General features: G+C 40.5%; 1 protein-coding gene across 2 annotated transcripts in view; it reads left to right on the top strand.

Moving 5' to 3' along the window:
- Positions 1 to 16,746, top strand: part of LOC129765086 (ubiquitin carboxyl-terminal hydrolase 47) — a 51,003-nt gene that overhangs the window by 33,285 nt on the left and 972 nt on the right. For both annotated transcript variants that reach the window (XM_055764940.1, XM_055764941.1), the window contains 6 exons: positions 51 to 498; positions 560 to 966; positions 1,022 to 1,173; positions 15,939 to 16,263; positions 16,326 to 16,455; positions 16,519 to 16,711. In XM_055764940.1, the coding sequence (XP_055620915.1) occupies positions 51 to 498; positions 560 to 966; positions 1,022 to 1,173; positions 15,939 to 16,263; positions 16,326 to 16,455; positions 16,519 to 16,711 (1,655 nt within the window). The remainder of the gene's footprint in view (positions 1 to 50; positions 499 to 559; positions 967 to 1,021; positions 1,174 to 15,938; positions 16,264 to 16,325; positions 16,456 to 16,518; positions 16,712 to 16,746) is intronic.

Raw genomic sequence — 16,746 nt, 5'->3', positions numbered from 1 at the left:
GAGGAGTTTTATTGAAAAGCTTTTAACAGTATTAATCCGTTCCCTTGCAGATCGGTGATGTGTTAAGACAGCTAGAGAGAAGTAACGAGCTTTTGCTGGAAACTCGAGAGGAGCACGAAGTGTTCGAACCGTACTTACCGGACGGTGTTATGACCAAACTTTACAGGGTGGATATCTGCAGTCGAGATGTGGATGGACCGATTTCGATCCGTGCTAGTAAAAATCAAACCGTGCTAGATTATAAAATGATAATAGCACGTAAGTTCCTGCTTAACCCCAAAAGCATCACTTTGGCACTCAATGAGTATAAGAATGGCAGCAGGATACTGTTGGATAATGAGGCAACTCTTCGCGATGAAGGATTCATAGAGTATTGTAAAGTATTTGTTACCGTGAATAACGCAGAAGATACAGACTTTCCCAATAAGTTCAGACAGGTTGCGTCGAAACTGGATCACGTCATTGCTCTGTATTTCGTTCTGCCCAAAATGGATCCAGGTTAGTCCTCCAATGCTATTTGATAATTGTTTCTTGAAGAAATGCATGTTCTCCCATACAGATACTTTAAAGAATATGTATATTCCCCGCTTCGTTCCGAAGCCCCTGTCGCAAGCACCCCCAGCAACAATGAACGGATGCGCCTCGGATGCTCAAATGGCAAGCAACGACAGCAACAGCGAGGATAGTAGTTTGAGTGACAATGACCGAACGCTGGTGGAGGATGATGTACATGCACAACTCAACGGAGATGTCAGTAATTTACATTTTACCAACGGGGTCAGCACCAATGGTTTCACCAGCGGGGACGATGACGATGAGGAGGAATCATATCTAATGGAGTGCAGGAAGAATGACTACTACTTCAAAGTGACTCCCGCAAACTTCCAGAGCCCAGCGGCGGAAACAGGGACAGAGGATGACAGTGGCAGTAGTAGTAGTAGCAGTGAGAGCGAAAAAGTTATCAAGGTTTGTTGACATGTTGTAGGATTCGCCCATTTCCCTAATATATTATTGCTTTTAGGTGCTGATCGATAAACGCGCCAGTCATGGCTGTCTGAAATATAGATTGCAGTCCTATCTGAATGTACCGATGGAGTATTTCAAGCTGTTCAAAAATTCCGGTGTTTCACAGCAAGAAATAACCGTACTCAAGGAAGAGCTCAATACATATACGTAAGTCGGAAAAAAGCAACTGAATAACTTTTCTTACATCCAATTGATATGATATTTCAAGGCGAATTTGAATTTGATTTTCTCTGGGTTAAACTACTTGGATACATTCGCGAAAATTATGTTTCAAACGTTACAAATGAATGTTCTTGAAATATGTTTATTCTAATAAAAACTGAAGGGTGTCCCACATCAAATTGCATCACGTAAAATAAACGTGGTAGGAAATTACCCATTGGGATTTTTCTCTTGTAAATTTGGGTAGTAGTTTAGAGTGTATTGTTCACACTGTATTTTTATCGCTGTCAGTTTTTCCAAAATTGGAAAAAACGGCGTCACCAAAAAGCAACGTCGCAAATTAATTTTGCGCAAGCACCTGATAAATCCTCAACTCTCTCATCGGGACATCGGAAAACAACTTGAAATCGTGTAGTCAACGGTGAGTCGCGCGATTAAACATTACTACGAAACTCTGAGCATCGAACGGAAGAAGAAATGCGATCAGAATGGATGTTCTATTAGTGATCTTTCGTTCAGAGAGCCAAAGACCGGAAGAGACTGTATACATATAAAGTGCAGAAGGCTCCGAATCGTGATGAACGGCGATATACGGTGGGAAAGTCACGGATCCGGAAATTGTACACCCAGATGCTGACGAAGCCTCTTTATCTCATCATGGAGGATGAGACTTACGACGTTACGAGACATACGGACACAAGTTTTATGTTCCGGAAAAAATGAGGAAGCAGAAACTTTCAAAGTTTGCCAAGAAATACATGATTTGAGTGCGCCGTTCGTGACTACCGGGACTGTAAACGGGCAGATCTATCTCAAGGAATGTCTAAAGAGTGTTTCTTCAACGATCCTTCGATCTTCTGGCCGAATCTAACTTCGTGCCACTATTCAAAGGATTCACAGTTCGGTTCGGTCTAGATGGCGCCTTTCGCAAAAATATACTTGACTATACCAAAGCACCATCTTTCAATACATACGTGTCAAAATTTTACAGGAATCGGCCGATTGGTTCGTGAGTTACAGCATTGAGAATGAAGCACTTTTTGTTATTGTGAAAAAAATGGAAAAAACACAAATCAATGAAAACGATGACAAAATTGCATGAATTGGGCTTCGAATTGCTTCTCCATCCACCGTATTCTCCAGTTCTGGCCCCAGCGACTCTTTTCTGTTCACAGACCTGAGGAGAATGCTCGCAAGAAATTTAAAGGGTGTGTCACATCAAATTGCATCACGGAAAAAACGCTGTAGAAATTTAATTTTTAGGAATTATATCTTCAGCTTTCGCTTATAATCAGATAAGAGTGTATAGATCACGTTGGCCATGCTTTACTGTCAGTTTTTCGTAAATTTGGAAAAATGTCGTCGAACGAAAAAGAGCATCGTGAATTAATCCTGCGCACCCATTTCGAGAATCCGGAGTTGTCACATCGGGACATCGGTAAGATGCTGGAAATCGTCCAATCCACGGTCAGCAGAGTACTAAAACGATACTTCGAGAACCTAACCATCGATCGGAAGGTGAAGAACGGCAAAAATGGATGCTCCGTCAGTGAAAAAGATCACAAGCGCGTAGTTAAGCAGTTTAGACGCGATCCGAGAAGTTCGGTCCGGGATGTCGCCAATAAGCTGAATTTGTCAAGTTCATTCGTCCAGCGGACCAAGCAGCGGGAGGGCCTGCGTACATACAAGGTTCAGAAGGCTCCTAACCGCGACGAAAGGCAAAACATGGTGGGGAAGACGCGAGCCCGGAAGCTGTACACCGAAATGCTGACGAAGCCCCATTGCCTGGTAATGGATGACGAAACCTACGTCAAAGCGGACTTTCGTCAGCTGCCGGGCCTGTTGTTCTTCTCCGCAGAGGACAAATTCAGCGTTCCTGAGGAGATTCGCAAGCAGAAACTATCCAAGTTTGCCAAAAAGTACATGGCGTGGCAAGCGATCTGCTCTTGCGGAAAGCGGAGCGCCCCCTTCGTGATGACCGGCACGGTAAACGGGCAGGTTTACCTTAAGGAGTGCCTACAGAAGCGCTTACTACCACTATTGAAGCAGCACGAGGGCCCGACCATCTTCTGGCCGGATCTCGCTTCGTGCCACTATTCAAAGGACGTGTTGGAGTGGTACGAAGCCAACGGAGTCACCTTCGTGTCAAAGGAAATGAACCCGCCCAACGCACCGGAGCTTCGCCGAATAGAGAAATATTGGGCGATTATGAAGCAGGCCCTCCGGAAGAACCCAAAAGTTGTCAAATTGGAGGCGGACTTCAAGATAAAATGGATTTCTGTTTAAAAAAAACTACAACCTGACGTTGTACAGAACCTTATGGACGGGGTAAAGAGGAAGGTGCGAGCATACGGGCTTGGGCTCGAAGTATGAATAAAAAGAAAATGCCAAAAGTTGTTTAATAGTTTTTATTTTACTGTCTAAAATTTTCAAAAGGATCGGTCTACTGGGCGAATTTCTACAGCGTTTTTTCCGTGATGCAATTTGATGTGACTTACCCTATAAGACCGACGATGAAGAGATTACCGAAATTGAGGCCTATTTTGAGAAAAACCCGAAAAAGTACTATCGTATCGAAAAGTTGCAAGATCGCTATAATCGCTGTATCGCCCTCGAAGGCAATTATGTTGAATAATGAAAATGAATTTTTTGAAAAAAAATTGTTTTACTGTGTTACCTTATAAACTTTCCAGCCGAACTGTTATAGTGTTCAGTTGAAAAATTTTCAGGATTTGTAAATGTCCTGTGGGATTTCCTTCTACAAAATGTTTTACACGTTTCAGCCTAAGAGCACCCTTTTCCGCTCAAGTTGTACATATTGGTGCAAGGGTAGAAGCATTTAGGGCTTTGGAGGGTGCGCTGGGCATTGTTCCAGTTATTGATAAGCATGCCAGACGTTGTACTTTATCGAGCTTTTTCTAAGCTGATATTTGTGTAGTTTTAGGCCACCACACTAGCGAAGCATATGTTAGTCTGGGTTTCACTATTGCCAAGTAAATCCAGTAAATTATTCTCGGTCTTAGTCCCCACTTTTCCCGAATATAATGGGTGTTCAATAGAAAATAAGAATTTATTCAGTGATATAGTAAATAAAGTCATCTCAAGGAATTCAGTATTATTTATTAAAAACATAACGGTTGTTCTTCAATAAAGTCAGTGAATGTTGCCAAAGAGGTCGTGCTCAGCCATACGGCGCAACTTGTTGGAGGTGCTCTCACAAAAGCGCTGGACGGCACTGACATCCATCTTCCGGATGCAATTCCGGATCCTCGTGGTCAGCTGCTTGGTGTTCGTGGCCCGCCAATTATTTTCCCAGGTTAATGAGGGAGCCGAAAAAATCTTCGATCGAACGGCACTGGCACTGGTGTATCGAGAAGACCAGTCTTCAGAAAACATACGCTGCGCTGCGCACTAGTTCATCAGTTTTCATCAACGCGCGTTCATAAAAAAACGCGTATTTTCTCTTGGTACGAAGTGCACTGAACTCAGCAACAAGTGAGCCCAAAATCAGCACGGCGCAGAATTCAGATACTAAACTCGCTTCTCACTTGTGTGATGCCCGCCTCATTCTATACACACACATACGCATCAAATTCTAGGGCACGTTTTGTTTTCCCTCGTTTTAAGCTAAGCATAAAAATAACAACGCGCCCCCATGCCAACCGCCTCAACAGAGAAAGCAAAACAGACAAACCAGATTCGAGCGCGGTTTAAAATTGGGTATATAGACCGGTGTAAGGATACGGTGCAGTAAGGAGTGAGAGTTCAACTGGGTGCAAAAAAAAGTTGCACATCAGTACCGCGTTGCATTCCGAAGACTGGAGAAGACAAATATGCCTGTATGATGACGGTTTTCCTGTTGTCTGCCTTGGTTTCAGCAGTTAGGGAAGTGGCTAAGACGGACATGTTAAGAAGATCTTCAATTGTATCTTTGGAAACTCATATTTCCCAAAACTTGAATGCACTTTCTTACAATTCAATATACTGTTTTTTGAAATATCAGCATACAGTGGGTGGAATATGGACGAGTTTATCGCTCGTGAGAGGAATAATTTTATTCAACTATGGTCAAACTCATCACGAATGTCCGTTAAATGATGAAAAAATCGTGTTAATCTACTATTTTGCTCTTGGTGCCAGTCAGCTTCTAGACGGCGATTTTATTTCCGTTTATAGACACAGGGCATTCATTAGGAATAGAATAAACAGCTTTTTCGCAGTCCATCTCACTTCCATTGGCAATTGCCCGTTTCACCCCACCAATACAATGACTTCAATAATTTAAATTTTTCGCTCACTAATGAATTAACTTCTCCGAACATACCTAATATCGCTGTTAACTCACAAATTGAAATATAACCAACGACTAATTGAAAGCTCCTTGATAATATAATTTATTTTTCCCGGGCAATGTTCATGACTGGTCGATGGATATCTGATTCTCGACAATCATCACTCTATACGCGTAATCCAGGGGTTTGCTTATATATCTCATCAAGAAATACCAGTCAGCCTGTCAGCCTCTTTCCCTAGGAATAAGCAGCACCTGTTGGGATCAGTTAACTATAGAATCCGCACCAACTTCACAATGGATCACTCACGGTCATAAGATATCTAATCTGCATCATCTGGTGTTATAATTATTACAATCCACCACAGGCAATGTTTTCTATTGAAAATAGAAAGTATTATTAATTAACCGTTCCGGATTCTATCGACCACTACAACTCTTACAATGCATTTGAAGCTCGGTTTAGTTCATATAACATTCCCTCATTTGCCTCTTGGAATGACGTCAGATGATGAGAGAATCAAACTGGAAACTTTTGCTTGAGCTAGCGAGTTTCTCTGTAAAATAATTCGTTATTCACTCAAATAGCAATCATTGAGGCCTCGATCGCGGCAGTAAAATATAGGTAGTTAGTTGAAATCGAGTTGTTTCTTGTGCACTATTGCAATTACTTTTTTTTGTTTCTAGTATGAAACGATCTAAGCCAACGCAAAAAAACATATTAACGCAAGTTATAAGTGAGCGGGAAAGTAGATTCATGTGCACTTGAATGCTGACAAGGAAAAGAGTACAAGGGAAAATAAAATCATACATACACGCAGATTGAGTCTATTTGGACTCACTCGTTATTTTGTTTCGTGCGATCGTTCCAAAAGAGTATCCATTCATTGAATGTTGTTTTCCACTCTTTGTTTTGCTATGTTCACTCTCAGTCCCGAACGAAGATGGTCGGAGAGAGAAAAATGACTCATCGTGCAATCTCACGATTACTCGCTGCATTTATTTCGCCATGATTATTCCAAGTAGGTACAAGAGTGATTTATAATTAGGTGTGGAGAAATAATCGAATTAACTTTTCCATACTTGGTTGACGCATACCTTCCAGTTCATTTTCATTTTCACAAAAAATGGCGTCGTTGATAGATCCTCGACCATTCATGCGGAAAGTCTACCCACCCTCTCTGCGTTGAAGTCTCCGCGGATAACGAGGGGCTTCCGATCAATGAGCTTCTCGGTTAACCTATCGAGCATCAGGTCGAACCGTGCTTTCGTCCACCTCGGCAATGCGTAATCGCTGCACACAAAGACTCCGTTGATTTTGGCAATCACGTATCCCACTTGTGCCCTGGATACCGTGTTCTGGATAGGGTATTTTCTCGCAGTTATTATAGCAGAGAATATCGCCTTATCGGTCGACCAATTTCTGTTATCAGGGGCAGCTATACGGCTAGGTTCCACTTCATTTCCATTATGGCTTGCCAGAGCAATGGTTGGCCGTGTTTCAGTGGTTGAGGATGATTTGGATTACTTCCATTTTCATTTGGAAATCAATCCCTATTTGAAGATCGGATATCTTGGACCTCGCGTTCGCGTTCAGCTGCTGCAAGTGCTGTGTAATATGTGTAATATTGGGTTCCCCCAAGATTACACATATTAGCTATAAAATAACATAAAAACGTATTAATCGATTGTGGTTTCATTGGAGTAAGAATAAGAACATAGCATAACTGCATGCTCGAAACAAACATATTTTTTACATTTCTTGCAGTTTGTTAGCGCATAAACCGGGCTAACTGCGGTTGGATGGTTCTGGCTAAGCACACTGTGGAAATTGAAAAACACAAGTTTTTGGAGTCCAAAATTTCTCTTTATATTTCACTCATTACACAACATTTAGTAATCACTTTGTCGTTGGCGGTTAGGAAAATAACTGGGATCATGAATCACGTTGTGCGTTGCTTTTATGTTTGTCGGAAGTTGGTGATTATCCTGTCGGCTCGACTCGGCTCGCTCGGGTGCTGTTCGTTTGTAATGTTGCTACTTATTTCATCTCGCTCTCGCACGTTGCGGGTGATACGATGGAATGAAATGGAGAGCCTTTGCTTCGGGTAGTGAATGGAAAATTTATGTTGCTGACAAAATGGAGGATTTCAATTTATTTGTCCTGACATGTCAGAACACGTAAGCGCTCGCTACACGTGGCGCGAACATTCTCCCGGGGCGAAATGTGACTATTCCTTCGCTTCAATTATTCTTAACTGTTCGTTGTCTGGGTGTACAGCTACGATTTTTCCCAGCTTCCATGTTTGGGCAGGTGTGTTGTCTTTAGCTATGATGACTATCATGTTCGGCTGTATGTTCGGACGTTTCTTTGACCATTTTACACGAGTTTGTAGTGTGGACAAATATTCCTTGGACCATCGTTTCCAAAACTGGTCCCGTAACCGGTTGAGATACTGCCAACGAGATAAACGATTTGATTGGACGTCTAAATAAGAAGGTCTTGGTACTGGTTCCAACGGTTTTCTTTGCTGGAGATGAGCTGGAGTTATCGACAGCGGGTCATTTGGATCATCTGAATGTGCATATAATGGACGAGAATTTAGTATAGCTTCAATATGGGTTAGCATAGTGTAAAACTCTTCAAATGTTAAAACAGCGGTCTGAAGAGTTCGTTTCAAGTGATTTTTCACACTTTTTATTCCGGCTTCCCATAGACCGCCGATGTTCGGTGCTCTTGGCGGAATAAAACTCCATTCGATTTCCTTTGGATGAAGAAAATTGACAATTCTTGATTGCGATGATTCGTCCTTGAGAAATGAATACAAGAAATGCAATTCACGAGCGGCTCCTGTGAAATTCGTTGTACTATCGGAAAAAATAGTTTTCACCAAACTTCTTCGATTTACGAAACGATCCATGGAGGCTAGGAAGGCATCAGTGCTCAGATCTGTCACCAGTTCTAGATGGATATTCTTTGTTGTAAGACATACAAATAGCGCGATGTAAGCCTTCACGTGTTTTGGCTTATGTTTCCCTTCCTTCACAGTGATTGGACCAGCGTAGTCAACACCAGTTAATTCGAAAGGCAAAGCTGGAACCACACGATTTTTCGGCAAACTGCCCATTAATTGCTGAACGCCTTTCGGATTCATTTTAAAACAAGTAACACAGCTGCGGACGATCCCTGACTTTGCCCTTGTCAACCAAAATTTCTGGCGAACCGTAGCTATAAGTCCTGATGACCCGATGTGGAGATTTCCGACATGTAATGCGTGAAGTAGTGATTCGGTAACTGGATGACCATGCGGTAGAAGTAATTGATCCTTTGCATCATTATGTAGAGTCGAGTTTTGAAGACGACCACCAACTCGTAACAATCCTTTTTCATCTATGATCGGACATAGTGAAGATAATTTGTTTAGAGTTTCGCCATTGATTGTACTATTCACCACAAATGAAATTTCGATTCCTTGAATCACCTTCACGATGCATTCTAAGGACTGTCTCATTTCGGAAACCATAACAAACAGGGTTTTGATTCTTTCCGATGGTTTTGATCGTAAATTTCGAGTAAAGCGTTGAACATAAGCGATGACTCTTTGTAATTTCCGGAAATTGCTGAATTTTTCAAACACTGGTAAATATTGAGTGGAGCTAGATGTAACAACTATAACATGTTCTTTAATTCCAGGAAGACCTTCATCAAGAATGTTAGGAATTGCTTCAACATCATAGTTCCTAAGGTGCAAGAAGTCTGGTCCTTCCCACCACAATCGATTCTTCTTTAGATCAACAGGATATTGACTTCGCGAAACAATATCAACTGGGTTGAATTCTGTGCGAACATGTCTCCATTCGCAATTATTTGTTGAGCGATTCATTTCGATAACTCTGTTGCGTTGGAAAACCTCTAATTTATGAACCGACTTCTTCAGCCAGCACAACACAATTTGACTATCTGACCACAGCCAAATATCATCAATGGATAGTTTCATTGCGGCAGAAACCTTCTCCATCAATCGAGCCAGAAGTAATGCAGCATATAATTCTTTTCTGGGAATGGTCATCTCGATAATCGGAACAATTTTAGAACTGATGCACAGTAAATTAACTGTTACTGATCCATCCTTTTTAAAACATCGCAGGTAGACACACGCCCCACATGCCTTAATGGAAGCATCGGCAAATCCATGTATTTCTATACGAGTGGAGTTTGATTCAACTATGCATATAGGCGTCCGCAGTTCAGCAATCTCCGACAATGAGTCTCTAAAAATAATCCCCTCTCGAAGCAAGTCAGAATCGAACTTGTCGCCCCAATCAATTTCGGAGGTCCAAATACGTTGCATCTGTATTTTAGCAAGTACTAGTACAGGAGGCACTAGTCCCAACGGATCAAATAATCTAGCGATTTCTGAGAAAACGTACCTCTTAGTGACAAGCTTGTCAATGATAGCATCACCGACTTCGAATCGGAAACTATTAGGAATTGAATCCCACAATATTCCGAGTGATTCAACTGATCCATACACAGAAAGTTCATCGAATGTAGTGCAGATTTCTCTCGCCAACAGCTTCTGGAATTCTTCTTGTAAACGGACTGCTTCATTGTAACTTTCAGCTCCAGACAATACATCAGTAGTGAGCTCTAACACCTTTAATGGTTCTGAAGGAAATTTTCGCCAGAATATGCGCTGGAAGCGAGTTTGATGTTCATCAATATTAATTTGTCGATACATCTTGCTGATGTCAGTGATAAATGCACGACGATGTTTTTTAAATCTCAGGACCATCGAAAAAATATGGCTCTGTATCGTGGGACCTTCCTTCAGTACGTCGTTTAAAGAATGTTGAGATGATTTTGCTGTTCCATTAAACATAACTCGAAGCTTAGTTGTTGTACTAGAAGGTTTTAAAGCAGCATGAACAGGAGGATAATAGACTTGAACACTTGGCGGATCCTGCCCATCATCGATTTTGTTACCATGACCAACATTGAGATATTCATCAATGAAACTGCAGTACTGACGCTTGATATCTGGTTGACGGATGCTACTTAGATCACTTTCGGTTTCTCTGAGTGGAAATTGCATGATGAATCTCCCGGTTTCATTACGACTGTGTGTTCGCTGGAAAAGCTCTTCAGTTCTTTCCTTTTCGGTTGTGTGTAATGGGCTGAATCCGACGTCTTCTATCTCCCACAGACGTTGAATGCTTTGTATAAAATCTTCAGTTGTTACCTCATTCGAATGTATTTCTGTTTGTTGATGTACTATGACTGGAAGCTGATTACTACCTGCTGAGTTGTTCTGCACACCACCTGGATCAGTGACATAAGCTTGCAGTAGTTCCTCGATGGTGGTTGACACTGAATTGAAACGGCTTTCAAAGTCAATGTAGATTTCCTCTTGAATCTGAATCGCTTCATCGGAAATAATCGCAATTACTTCGCTGTGGATACCACTGAACTCCGAGTATGCCGCATCGACATTTTTAGAAAACGTTTTCAGCTGCGCCATACTGACTTGGTTCCTTGCAGCTATAAGAGCATCCTGCACACGAACAATCTTCTGATTCGCTTGCTCACGTTGACGAAATAAAGACGCTAATAGTATTTGGCTGTCAGAATCGACAGCGAGCTCCCAATTAACAAAACTTATAAAACTTGCAGACTCATCTGCACACTGTGTAAGTGTCGGCACTGTCTTAGAGCCTTCAGCACTGGTGGCTTTGTTTGGGATATATTGCGTCGTCATTTTTTACGGTATAGTTTGTTAATCGTTCAACACTGTTCCTCACGTTAAAAAACCACAAATGTTCCTTTTCACAAAAGCCCTCGTTGTCCAAGCCACGAGAGACGCTTACTGGTATAATGTTTATCACAAGTTCACAAAAAAACTTATTGCAGGAGGATATCGATCAATTGTAATGCAATGTTCTTTCGACACCTCTATTCACAAATGAAGGGATCTATCGTTGTTTGGCAGCTTCACGCAGAAGCACTACCACAGGAAATTTTCAAATAAGTTGATCAATTGCTACGCAATGTTCTTTCAACTTATTCACTTCACGCAACACACTTTATTCTCAAATGAAGGGCAGTTTCACGCAGAAACACTACCGCAAGAGAATTTCACACATGTTGATCAATTGCTACGCAATGTTTTTTCAACTAATTAATTTCACGTAAAACACTTGTGAATGAATTTCATTCTAATTCCACAGGGTAGCAGAAGCCGATCCGGTTCGAAGGACCAAATGTTAGCGCATAAACCGGGCTAACTGCGGTTGGATGGTTCTGGCTAAGCACACTGTGGAAATTGAAAAACACAAGTTTTTGGAGTCCAAAATTTCTCTTTATATTTCACTCATTACACAACATTTAGTAATCACTTTGTCGTTGGCGGTTAGGAAAATAACTGGGATCATGAATCACGTTGTGCGTTGCTTTTATGTTTGTCGGAAGTTGGTGATTATCCTGTCGGCTCGACTCGGCTCGCTCGGGTGCTGTTCGTTTGTAATGTTGCTACTTATTTCATCTCGCTCTCGCACGTTGCGGGTGATACGATGGAATGAAATGGAGAGCCTTTGCTTCGGGTAGTGAATGGAAAATTTATGTTGCTGACAAAATGGAGGATTTCAATTTATTTGTCCTGACATGTCAGAACACGTAAGCGCTCGCTACACGTGGCGCGAACACAGTTGTTGCGTGTTTATCGGGTCTTCCATCGAAGAGAAGAATGTATAACGACCTTCTAGATATTTACCAGATGATCAAACATTTATATTTTGCTTTTCAACGTATGAATCTAACGACGAATAGTTAATATATGGATCCGTTCAATCCAGTTACAAAAGAGACTGAAATCAAATAAGAATAGTCCGGTAATGAACTTATGTATTATATTTAATAAATATTCCACGCCACTAACATTAATTTATATATTTCATTCAACAATATTCTAGAATATGAAAAAAGGCACTTGTTCAAAAAAGGTACTCCTATACTCGCGTCGGTGTGTCAGACCGAAAGTATTAAAAAAGTGACACACGTCCCCTTCTTATCAACACATGCGATACGCTAGACGATGACGAACGACGAATAACGAAGCTAGAAAGAATCGCAAAGTCGTAGTGTTGATATTTTCTGATAAATGAACGAATTATTGATTTCTCGGTCTAACAGACCAATGCGCGAGTATAGAAGTGTTAATGATTCCATGATTATCTATGCAAGCAGGGGAGCCATGCATGAGTCCATGCGGTATACGTTTCCCTACAACATACTTCAAAATTGGGATGCATAGGAAAATCGTCAATTCAGATACTCGAGGGGAATGAACTTTCGCGGTTCGAGAACTACGTAAACATGAGAGATGCCATAATTTCAGAGGGAAATGTAAAATACAATGCACATTTGACACTTCTTCACATATTTTGGTAATCCTAAGCTTCATATCAAACGTAAAAGGACGATCATCAAGTTTATTTGTAACGTAGAACATAATCAATTATAATGCATGAATTGATCTTACATTGTGAGATCATGGTAGAGATGGGCAAACAATTTACGTTTACGAACGGTACAAAAAAACTATTTCGCCAAAAAGATTGCACGCACGGTCATTCTTTTTTAACCCCTTCGCGTACAACATCGACTCACACTCGTGGTGTACTTGCATAACATAGGGCGCTAGAATGCTCAGTAGAGTGGTGAAATCACTTGATGTGTGACGTATTAAATAATACGCTAAGGGGTTAAAGAACGGTAATTCGCCATACGGAATGATTGCAAACGAACTGTTTGAGATCGAATGAGGTGCAGCTGAACTGAATACATGTGGAAAGCAGATTGCGTTGGGAGGAACGGATGAATATAGCGAAAACGTTTGAAGAAAATATGCTATCTGATCTGTCGATATCAATGTCAGGGCATGAATAGCTGTGAAGCTTTGTAAGTTGGGTTCCAGCCTACATCCAAAGTTGTACTTGCTGCCGGCATTGATATCGCTGAACGAAAGGGCGATAAAACGGTACAAAAGAACTGATTCACTTATGTGAACGGTTAGCAACTGAGCCGTTCATCAGAATGAACTGCTTTGTTCATCTCTACTCCATGCTCTGGTATCTTTATTCGTTCGTACATTTTTTTTCGTGACGGACAAGGTGACAAGGGACATTAAGGACATTAAGAATTATTCGACATTCTACACGCCGATAGCAGGAACTTATCAGAATCGAAGGAGAGAAGCTGACTTGGAAGATAGCGACACTCTTTTATCTACTCTATATCGTACTCTATATCGTAGGATTTTATATTGAGTACGTTTATAATGTCGAAAATTTGGCATTGTATAGACTGGCTACTTATTGAGAGGTTTGAAAGTTATGCATACCTGTTCGCGATATGTTATCAAGAAGTACATATTGATGCCTTTTTAGCCACCTACACATTTACAAATCCACTTGTCTGTTCCTCCTCTCCCATCCCAATAAACACCCGTTGAAATCAGTTTACTACAGAATCCACATGAACTCCACAAGGGAGCACTCACGGTAATAAGTTACGTGAGTCAAATTTGTGTAAATTATGTCCAGATTTGTATAGTACCGATCGATGTGGAGTAAGTGCTATCACGATTGGCAAACTTGTATAATGAACAAAGAATCGCGTGAAGAGATTTCTTTTTTATATATTCTATAAAGTATTTTTTCATCTATTGTTTACAGAGGCAGTGTCTTTCCGCTGCGTGGTTAAACAATATTGAACTATGGTTGGTTAACATTTTAGTTCTTTTTTTTAGTTTAGTTCTTTTTTTTTGTATTGTTTCTTTCTAATAGATTTTTGTGTTGTCAAAGGGGGGTCTGCCATACATATGAAACACAAATTTCTGCCTAACTAATCAAGCAAATGGAGCCAAATTTGGCATGTGGAGGTTTTAGGGGGCAAGAAACATTTCTAAGGTGGTCCAATACTCTTCCCACCTCTCTAAGGGTAATACACATATTTCAACCAAACATGACAATTGAATTTTTTTTAATGTGATAAAACGCACTCCTATATCTTCTTCTATCTATATAAATAAAAATGAACCATAGAATGTATTGATAAGAGCAAAACTCGAGAAAGGAATTGTCCGATTTAGAGCTGTCTTTATTCTATCATATTTTCTGTATCAAACATTTATTCCATGTAACGGAGAAACATGTTACTTGCAAGTGGTTCAAAAATGTTGAACGAGAATTGTGTCTGAAAATAATCTGATATTACAGTGACGAGTTTTGGTAGAAGTACTAGGAATTTTATAGTAAAAGGTAATTTTAAAGGGTAGATTTTCTAATCAATGAACAGTTCTGCGATTGGACCTATGAACATGCGCTTAGTAAAAAAAACGTGAATGTGATAACGAAAAATAAATTTTACTAGGATATGACGTTACGCTTGAAGAAAATTGATTGTAGCAACTACAGTAAACATCCGCTAACTGGGCGAAAAGGGAAGACCAGTTATCGACATTCGCGTTTTAACTGGTCCGGCATGTAAAACGTCAAATAAAATCGAGGGGAACTTCAATGAATTGTTTGATTCACGTTGATCATGAAATTAGATAAACAAAAGGTTTCCAATGGAAGTATCGCATTGAGTGCGACAACAGGTATGAAATATAATTTGAGGAAATTATTTTTCTGTAATTTAATCAATGTTTTTGTCATGAGAAAATAATGGCTATTTTCAATTACATTCGAATGCCCCTCATAGCAAATCTTCCATTTGAATATGGCGTCGATTGTTTATGAAATTCTGCTTTTTAACTAGTCAAAGGATCAGTTAACGTTCACCCAGTTAAAAAGCAGACCAATTAAACCAGGACCAGTTAGCGAACGATTACTGTACTCAACTTTCCGGGAGCTGTTATTAGTACAAATTCTTTTTTTTTTCAAACATCATTTAGGATAACACGATCGCACTTACACAGTATAAAGTATCAATCGCTACAGTTCTCTGCCGGAAATATAATGAATTATAATCCATTTTATCCTAACGTTTTAAGAGACGAATGAACTCTCAGAGTTTAAAGTCTCTCTAATTCAATACCTTCCTTCCTTCCTAACGTGAATTAAGAGGAAATTCGTTCTGTTGAATATTGTGAATGAGTTTGACAAATAAATGGTGTGAAAACCCGAAGATGCAAATTGTTTATATATTTTACTCAATTTGGTTGATTGCTATAGGAATGAAATGAAGAAGCGGAATGAAAATGGTTTGGATACACAATTTATTTTGTATAACTTTGTTAAACATTCTTTCGCAAAGCGTGTACCAGCCTAATAAAAAGTAATATAGTAACAATGCATTCGAATTCAATTTATTTGTCACTGATATGATCATCTGATTTATTTCTTCTGACTTTCGGATAGAAACTTAAACTATTTTCTATTCTCATGTAACCAACAGCGATGGAGATCGCTTGACGATCGAACTTGGTCGCGTTCTGCGTAAGGGCGAGTACAAGGTCAACATATATTACTTCAACCTGAATGAAATGACTGAGGATGCGGAGAAATTGCCCCTGTTGTGTCCCTGGATCGTCCGGAATGGGCAGTTGGTGGGAAACATCAAACGTGATATCCTGGCACATCTTGCCGCTGGTGATAGCAAATACAGCACGCTGACGTACGAGCGCTGCCGGTTGCGTAAAAAGTTTTGGAAGAGCATTTCCAAGGTGTGCACAGATGATCAGAAGATCGGGGACAATGTGCAGCTGACTAGCAGTTCAGATGTAAGTTCCATCGGGTGGTTTTGGCGAATGGATAATTTGCAACAGACTACGCCTTATTTCAGATGATTCTTCAAGAAGTAGATGACCTTGCTAGTGTGACACCCTCCCATTACAATGATGTTGTAATTATGGTCCGAAGATGGCTCCCGTCAGAGAGGAAACTCGCGAAAATTGATGAAATCTTATTTCCAAGTATGGCAACTCGCATGCTAGAATGTCACGTATGTGATTAAATCGTTTTTTTTTAAATTTCAGATAAGTGTGAACTGAAAAGTCTTCTGTCCAAGCTGAGTGGAATTCCCGATGATAACTTGGAGTACTTCAAGCTGCAGCGGCGGGACTCAGTTTCACTTCTTGAACTTCACGACCTCCCACAGTGGACGTCAATGCCTATGCGCTCCGATCTATGTGATAGTGACCTCCAGGATGGTAACATGCTGTACTATAGGTATGAAAAATGGATGATATATTTTTATGTGATTA

This window comes from Toxorhynchites rutilus, chromosome 2 (assembly GCF_029784135.1).
Source record: "Toxorhynchites rutilus septentrionalis strain SRP chromosome 2, ASM2978413v1, whole genome shotgun sequence".
Classification (NCBI taxonomy): domain Eukaryota; kingdom Metazoa; phylum Arthropoda; class Insecta; order Diptera; family Culicidae; genus Toxorhynchites; species Toxorhynchites rutilus.
Note: the sequence above shows the minus strand (reverse complement) of the source record. Positions and strands in the feature narration are given on the sequence as shown.